We start from the raw sequence: 8,920 nt of genomic DNA on the forward strand, positions 1-8,920 counted from the left end.
GGGTTTCACCATGTTGACCAGGATGGTCTCGATCTCTTGACCTCGTGATCCACCCGCCTCGGCCTCCCAAAGTGCTGGGATTACAGGCTTGAGCCACCGCGCCCGGCCTCTTATGTTGCTTTTTTATAAACACTCACCTCTTTCCTTCTGACTCCAGTTCCATCTCTAACCTCTGGCAATCACTAATCTGTTCTTTGTTTCTATAATTCTGTCATTTCAAGAACATTATATAAATGAAATCACATAGTATGCAACCTGTTGAGATTTTTTTTTTTTTCCCCCATTCAGTGCAATCCTTTGGAAATTCAAGTTGCTGGGTATATCAATACGTTGTTCCTTTTTATTGCTGAGTAGTGGTCTATGGCACGGATGAACCATTCACCCACTGAAGGACATCTGAGTTGTTTCCAGTTTTTGGCTATTACAAATAAAGTTGCTATAAACATTCACATACAGGATTTTATCTGAATGTGGGTGCTCACTTCTCTGGACTAAATGGCCAGAAGTGTAACTGCTGGATCATATGGTAACTGCATGTTTAGTTTTTTAAGAAACCGCCAAACTGTTTTCCAGAGTAGCTGTACCATGATGCATTCCCACCAGCAATGTATGAGTAATCCAGTGTCTCCTCATCCTTACCCACATTTGGTGTTATCACTATTTTTCATTTTAGCCATTCTAACAGATGGGTAGTAATAGGTAATTGTGGTTTTAATTTGCATTTCCCTAACGCCTTATCATGTTGAACATCTTTTCATGTATTTGTTATTATTTGGTGAAATCCATGTCTTTTGCCTATTTTCTAATAGGGTTGTTTGCTTTTTTTACTTTTGGGTTTTTGTTTAATGGTAACTATATGGATAAATTTATTATTTTTGTGTTGCATAAATAGATAAATTGATATGTAAATAGATAATTGACATTTAAACAACAATAGCATCAGGTTGGGTTGATAACATATACAGATGTTAAGCATATGACATACTGTTGGGTCTTGAGAATCCTTTACATATTCTAGATACTAGTGCTTTGTTGGATATGTGGTTTACAAATATTTTCTCATTTTGTACCTTATCTTTTGATCTTATTTATTTGCTTATTTATTTTCAAAGACAGGGTTTCACCATGTTGGCCAGGCTGGCCTCGAACTCCTGACCTCAGGTGATGTGCCTGCCTCGGCCTCCCAAAGTGCTGGGATTACAGATGTGAGCCACTGTGTCTGGCCATCTTTTCATCTTCTTTAACAGAGTATTTCACAAAGCAAAAGTTTTAAATTTTGGTGAAACCCCGTCTCTACTAAAACTACAAAAAATTAGCTGGGCATGGTGGCGCGTGCCTGTAATCCGAGCTACTCAGGAGGCTGAGGCAGGAGAATTGCCTGAACCCAGGAGGCGGAGGTTGCGGTGAGCCGAGATCGCGCCATTGCACTCCAGCCTNAAAAAAAAAAAAAAAAAAAAAAAAAAAAAAAAAATTTTGATGAAATCTACTGTATAAATTTTTCCTTCTATAGATTGTACTTTTGGTTTCAAGTCTAAGTACTCTTTGTTTAACCCTAGATCCAAAAGACATCCTCCTATGTTTTAAGTTTTATATTTAAGTTCGTGAGTGAATTTTTTATTAAGGTGTGTGTGGTTTTTTTGTTTTTTTTTTTTGCCTAATTGTTCTATTTTTTTTTCTGCTTAGTTTTTTATTAAGGTGTGAAGCTTTTTTTTGGTCTTAATTGCTCTAGTACCATTTGTTGAAAAGGGTATCTTGCTTTTATTTAATTATTTTTCACCTTTGTCAAAAACCAGTTGTGCATATTTGTGTGGGTTTATTTCTGTCTTCTCTATTCTGTTCCGTTGATTGATATGTCTTTTCCTTTGCCAATGATACACAGTCTTGATGACTGTAGCTATACAAGTTTTTATATTGGGAAAAATGATTTCTCCCATTTTATTGTTCCTTTTTAAGACTGCTGTTGGCTATTTTAGGATCTGTGCTGACTATCTATCTATCTATCTTAGAATAAAGCATGTCTATGCCTACAAAAAACCATGCTGGGATTTTGATATAAATTTCATTAAACAACAGATCAACTTGGAGGAACTGACATCTTCACTTTGTTGAGATCCCAAGGAATCTTAAGAAAATTATGGAGAAAATCCCAAGGAATCTTACATAGAAAATCTTGGGATTTTCTACATAAATGATCATGACATCTGCAAATAGAGATAGTTTTCCTTCTCCTTTCTGAGTGCTGTGTATTTCTTTTTCTTGCCTATTGCAGTGGCTAGAACTTCTAATGCTAGGTTGAATAAGAGTAATGAGAGCAGATATCCTTGTCTCGTTCCTAATCTTAAGGGACAAGCATTCCGTCTGTCACCATTAGGCACGATGTTAGCTGTAGGCTTTTTGTAGTTGTTATTGTTTATTGTTTTTTTTTTTTTGAGACAGGATCCCAGGCGAGTCCCATCCTTGTTGAGTAGATAGAGCTCAGCCCCTTTGAAGGCAAATTGTAATATCTTTTTTTAAAAAAAATTAATTTTTTTTTGAGACAGGATGTCACTCTATTGCCCAGGCTGGAGTGAGTGGCACGATCACAGCTCACTGCAGCCTCAACCTCCCAGGCTCAAATGATCCCCCTGACCTCGGCCTCCCAAGTTGCTGGGACTACAGGCAACTTGTACAGATGGGGTCTCACCATGTTGCCCAGGCTGGTCTTGAACTCTTGGGCTCAATGATTCTCCTGTGTTGGCCTCCCAAAATGCTGGTATTACAGGTGTGAGCCACTGTGCCTGGCCTATATTTGTTCTTTATCAAACGGTGGTAATTACCTGCTATTCCTAACTTGCTGAGAGTTTTTATCATGAAGGTATGCTGGACTTTGTGCAATGCTTTTTCTGTGTCAATTGATGTGATTATATGGATTGTCTTTTTTAGCTTCTGATACGGTGATTACATCTTTTTTTGTTTTCTTTCTGAGACAGGGTCTTCCTTTATTGCTCAGACTAGGATGCAGTGGTGCAACTGCAGCTCACTGCAACCTCAAACTCCTGGGCTGAGCAATCCTCCCACCTCAGCTTTCTGAGTATCAAGGAATACAGGCACATGCCACATGCCTGGCTCTTTTGTTTTAGAGATGGAGTCTCACTATATTGCCCAGGCTGGTTTCAAACTCTTAAACTCAGGTGATCCTCCTGGCTCAGCCTCCCAAAGTGTTGGGATTACAGGCATGTGCCACTGCATCTGACCTAGATTATACTGATTTTTAAATATTGATCCATTTGAAATGCTCAGTATCTGAAATAAATCACACTTGGTTATGAAGTATAATTTTTGCTAAATTTTGATGAGAATTTTTGTGCTCAAGTTTGTGAGAGATATTGACCTATATTATTCTTTTTTAATATACTGCCTTTGTTTGGTCTTGGTATAAAGGTAATACCAGCCTTATAAAATAAGTTGAAGTGTTCTCTACTCTTCTCTGGAAGAGATTTTTTAAAAAATTGGTATTAATCCTTTCTCAAGTGTTTGGTAGAATTCTTCAATGAAACCATACAGGCCTGGAGATTTATTTTTTGGGAGCGTTTAAATAACTAATTCCATTTCATTGTAGTCATAGGGCTATTCCAGATGATCTGTTTCACTTGGGTTGAGTTTTAGTAGTTTGCGGTTTTCAAAGAATTGCTCAATTTCTTCTAGGTTGTCCAATTTTGAGTGTAAAATTGTTCGTAGTATTCATTTATTATTCTCATAATGGCTTTCAGATCTGTAGAGATACTCCTGTTTCACTCTTGGTGATTTGTGTCTATTCTCTTTTTATTGTTGTCAGGCTTGTTAGAGGCTTATCAATTTTATTTCCTTCAAAGAACCAGCTTCTTGTTTAATTGATTTTATTTTCTTATTTTTCATTTCACAATTTTCTTTTTATTATTTTCTTCCTTTTGCTTTATGTTTATTTTGCTCCTTTTTTCAGTTTCTTGAGGTAGAAACTTACAGGATTGATTTGAGGCCCTTTTTTCTCCTAATGTAAACATTTAGTGCTGTAAGTTTTCTCTAGTGCTGCTTTAGCTGCTTCCCACATATTTTGATACATTATATTTTCATTTGCATTCAGTTCTATATATTTTTTAATTGCTTTGAGGCTCCAGGACATGAATTACCTAGAAATATGTTGGTTAATTTCCAACTGTTTGGAGGTTTTCCTGCTGTTACTGATTTCTAGTTTGATTCCATCATGGTCAGAGAACATATTTTATATGATTCAATTTAAATTTGTTGAGGTTTGTTTTATAAGCTAGGGTAGTCTATTGTGGTGAATGCTCCATAGGCACTTAGAACAAATGTGCATTTTGTTGCTGCAGGGTGCAGTGTTCTATTAGGTTTAGTTGGTTTATAGTGCTGACCAAGTCTTTTATATCCTTGTTGATCTTCTACCTAGTTGGTTCCATACCTTACAGATATCCCTCAGTATCCCAAGAACATTGGGTTTCAGGATCCCTCTGTGGATCCCAAAAATCCACAGGTGCTCAAGTCCATTATATAAATGACATTGTATCTGCATATAAGCTATACACATCCTCCCATATACTTAAAGCAATCTTTAGACTACTTACAATACCTAATACAAGGTAAATGCTATGCAAGTTCAAACATATCAATGTAAATGATAGCTAGAGTAGCTATGTTCTGATTAGCATTTATATGGTCTTTTCCCATCCTTTTAAGTAGTTATACCATTATATTTGAAGTGAATTTCTTTTCTTTTTTTTTTTTTTTTTTGAGATGGAGTTCTCACACTGTTGTCCAGGCTGGAGAGCAATGGCCTGGTCTCGGCTTACTGCAATCTCCGCCTCCCGGGTTCAAGCAATTGTCCTGCCTCAGCCTCCTGAGTAGCTGGGATTATAGATGCCTGCCACCATACCCAGCTAATTTTTGTATTTTTAGTTGAGATGGGGTTTCACCATGTTGGCCAGTCTGGTCTTGAACTCCTGACCTTGTGATCTGCCTGCCTCGACCTCCCAAAGTGCTGGGATTATTACAGGTGTGAGCCACTGTACCTGGCCTGAAGTGAATTTCTTACAAACAGAATATTATAGGGTCATTAAAAATCAATTCTAGGCTGGGTGAGGTGGCTCAAGCCTGTAATCCCAGCACTTTGGGAGGCCAAGGCAGATGGATCACTTGAGGTCAGAAGTTTGAAACCAGTCTGGCCAGCATGGTAAAACCCCATCTCTACTAAAAATACAAAAATTAGCCAGGCATGGTGGTGCACACCTGTAATCCCAGCTACTTGGGAGGCTGAGGTAGGAGAATCACTTGAACTTGGGAGGTGGAGATTGCAGTGAGCTGAGATCATGCCACTGTACTCCAGCCTGAGCAACAGAATGAGACTTCATCTCAAAAACAAACAAACACTCTAATAATCTATGTCTAATAGGTTTGTTACTTACATTTAATGTATTGACATGTTTGAACTGAAGTCTACTGCTTTATTATTTGCTTTCTATCTGTTCCCTCTTTCATTCCTGTGTTTCTTTCTTTACTTTGTTTAGATCTGAACATATTTTAGTATTCCATTTTAATTTATTTATTGTGCTTTTGTATATATCTTTAAGTAGTTTTCTTAGAGGTTGCTCTAGATTATAATATACATATTTAATTTTTCATAGTCTACTTAGAATCAGTATTTTACCATTTCAAGTGGACTGTAGAAGTCTTACTGCATACAAAACCTTTTACCCTCTCTCCCCTTTATAGTATGGTTTTCTAATATATTGCATTTTCATGCATTAAACACCCCACTGAACAATATAATTTTTCTTTTAAACCATCACATATACATTAAAGATATCAAAAGAAAAAAAGTCCATTATATTTACCCAGATATTCACCATTTCTGTTGCTCTTCCTTCATTCTTAGTGTCCCAAATTTCCTTCTGTTCTCAGATCTCTTCTATCTGAAGAACTGCCTTCAGCAATTCTTTAAGAGAGCAAGACAGTCTCTTCATTTTCCTTCATCTAAGAATGCTTTTATTTCGCTTTCATTACTGACATACATTTTAACTGGATAAAGAATTTCAGTTGACAATGCTTTTATTTCTTCTTCTAGCCTCAATGCTTTATGGTGAGAAAATCCACTGTCATTCAGAATGTTGCTCTCTGGCTGCTTTCAAGACTTTTTCTTTGTCTTTATTTTTCAACAGTTTGATTATGATGTAAATAGCCCCACATTTCTTCTGGTTTATCCTTTTGATAAACTTGCTGAGCTTCTACAATGTGCAGGTTTATGTCTTTTGCCATAAAGTTTCCAGCCGTTATTTTTGGGTTTCTGAAGACACAAATACTTGACCTTTTGTTATTGTCTAACAGGTTTCTGGGACAAATAATTTTTTTTAATTTTTTCCTTCCATGTTCAGATTGGATATTTTCTAATGATCTCTCTTCAAGTTCACTGACTCTTTATTATCTCCATTTGCTATTAAGTCCATTTATTTATTGCATTTTATAGTTCTAAAATTTCCATTTGGCTCTTCTGTATTGGTTCTATTTCTTTTCTGAGGCTTTTTAGCTTTCCATTTGTTTCAAGAGTATTATCCCTTACATCTTGGAGCTTTTCTATATCTGCTATCCGCATCATCTTGGCACTGGTGTTTTTATTGTTATTTCCGAAGTGGGTTAACATTTTCCTAATTCTTCATATGTCGAGTAATTTGGGCTTATATTCTGGACACTGTGAAATTATAAAACTGTATCTAATCTAAATCTCATGGAGAAGGTTAACATTTTTGTTTCAGCAGGCCATCAACGTGGCTGGGTTCAAGCCATAAATTTCAATGAGCCTTCTGTGGTTTATGGTTTCAATGTCAGTACCATTTGCAATGCCTTTGCAGCGGTACTCAGATATGTCTCTCTATGGTCCACTCAGTGGCTAGCACAAGATCTTGGCTATGATCTATGTCTTAGTTCAGTTCACAGGGTCTTTGTTACATGTTTAGGATAAGTCTATAGATATGAGCTTAAGGGTGAACACAGGAGTTCATGAATATCTTTATAGGGTTGTTTTCCTGAGTTCCTTCCTCTCTGTGATCAACCTGGTACTTTCTAGTTCCCTAGGGCTCCTCATTTTCATCCTCTATTAATGCTTGATCTCTAGTTACTCTATTCTACCACATAATTCCCACAACTGTACGAGTATTTGTGACCAAGGGAGGACAGAGAGAAAAACAGGCAACAGGGGTTTGCCCTATCTTCTTGAAACCATAGCCTCTAACTGGAGAGGTTATCTTCCATTAGAGTTTTAGGTGCCTGTAGGTCCTTGGTGCCACTGTTCTTGCTGCCACTGCCATGGGGAGACCACTTGGTGGCTGGAGCATTAAATAACAAAGAACAAAAAAAAGAAAAAGAAAACCAGGGGATTTCCCCAACTGCCTTTGAGCATTGTAAGTTCTCTTTCCTGGAACTTAAGCCAGAATTAGAGAGCTTCCTTAAAGCTCTCTCTGTGCTCTGGTGCCTACTTCTAGGTTTCTGACTTCCTTGAGTCCTGGCTGTGAGAGAGCAGAGGACAAATGGGAGACTCACTGCTGGTTAGTTGGCACTTCAAATGATGTCTTCTTTTCCAATCTGCCTACTACTATTTTTTAAATAGCTGTTCCATACATTCTGTCCAGGTTTTATAGCTGTATTCAGTGGGAGACATGGAGCGGAGTATGCTTCCTCTATTTACCCAGAACTGCCTATTTTAAAGATAGATTTTCAACTACACTTTGTTTTATATTTTTTCCCTGAATATTAAAAGCAGGAGTAAAGTAGTCTTAGATGTTTTAAATTGTAAACATGATTGGCAGATTCATATTAGCTACCAAAGTTTGGCTGATTCACTTGAGTATTCACTATATACACTTTCCTAGAAATATGTGAAAATAACTTACCAGTTATCTCCACATGTAGCAACTTTGTTAAGAGTCTGTGATACTGCAATGCTGGTTAGATTATCTTTATGGTTATGAGCCTGAAATAACTCTTGACCAATCTCTCCAGTATGAGTAGAAATAACCACAAAATGTCCACGTGAAAAACCAATCATGATGTGGCCATCACCATACCTACAGCAACAAAGGCAACAACATTGTAAATGAGGAGACTGACTATCAGTGCAACACGGTAAATTGGCAAGTACCTTAAAATTAAGGAATTATAGAATATAATTTATCAAGGGCCTACTATGTGTCAGATAGTATGCTAGGTAGTTCTGCATACTAAATCACAGACCATGATTTAGAAAATGTTATGTATATAATTGAATGTTACAGACAAAAACTGAATACAATTATTAAGGAAAAACCTATAGATGTTCTTCTGTAATGAGCTTTTTGTACATACCAGTTAGAGCAGACATACCAATTATAGCAGACAATGTTGCCAAAATCCTGCTGAAATTCAAGATCAGCTGGATTATCTGGTTCATTCAGATTAAAAAGAAACAAAGCTTTCTTGCCAAGCACCACACTTATCTGCCAAAAAGATTAGGAGATCATGAAATGAGTTACTTTTTCATGAAAAGACCAATAAGCAAATCCAACAGCTGAACCCAATTTGTGAAAACAATAATAAGCCCAACTTAGATGTGCTAAATGCTGTAACTAGTATGATAATATGACTGACTAAAACAATGTACTCACTAATACATAATCTGGTAAGCATCCTTGGTTTTACACATCTTCAATATACCCTTTCAAATATACTAAAATTCCTTTGTGGAGTGACCTTTTAAAGTTTCTATACCCTTCACTAAAGTACTGCACAATACAATTGTAAGTCTGACAGTTCCACTGCAAATGAATTTATATTTAGATTATAAAGACTCTTCATTCTGTTCTGCTTTTCAGCCATCTGGGATTACAGGTACATACTCCTGTGGATAATTCAGCTCAGCTTT

The 8,920-nt window shown here is 36.8% G+C and overlaps 1 protein-coding gene and 1 long non-coding RNA gene across 6 annotated transcripts in view; one reads left to right on the forward strand and one right to left on the reverse strand.

The window, feature by feature from the left end:
• WDR19 (WD repeat domain 19) overlaps positions 1-8,920 on the reverse strand; it is a 107,603-nt gene that overhangs the window by 75,985 nt on the left and 22,698 nt on the right. For all 5 annotated transcript variants that reach the window (XR_001824841.2, XM_017527260.1, XM_037738001.1 and 2 more), the window contains 2 exons: positions 8,383-8,495; positions 7,914-8,087 (listed from right to left, as the gene is read on the reverse strand). Coding sequence is in view for 4 of the 5 variants with exons in the window: in XM_017527260.1 (XP_017382749.1) it covers positions 7,914-8,087; positions 8,383-8,495 (287 nt within the window). In the remaining variant the exon portion in view is untranslated. The remainder of the gene's footprint in view (positions 1-7,913; positions 8,088-8,382; positions 8,496-8,920) is intronic.
• The window catches only part of LOC108303447, a 9,181-nt gene continuing 5,573 nt past the window's right edge, over positions 5,313-8,920 (forward strand). Inside the window, exon 1 of the long non-coding RNA XR_001824847.1 lies at positions 5,313-5,904. This is a non-coding gene — a long non-coding RNA (uncharacterized LOC108303447). The remainder of the gene's footprint in view (positions 5,905-8,920) is intronic.

The sequence above is a fragment of the Cebus imitator genome, unplaced genomic scaffold (assembly GCF_001604975.1).
Source record: "Cebus imitator isolate Cc_AM_T3 unplaced genomic scaffold, Cebus_imitator-1.0 Scaffold47, whole genome shotgun sequence".
Classification (NCBI taxonomy): domain Eukaryota; kingdom Metazoa; phylum Chordata; class Mammalia; order Primates; family Cebidae; genus Cebus; species Cebus imitator.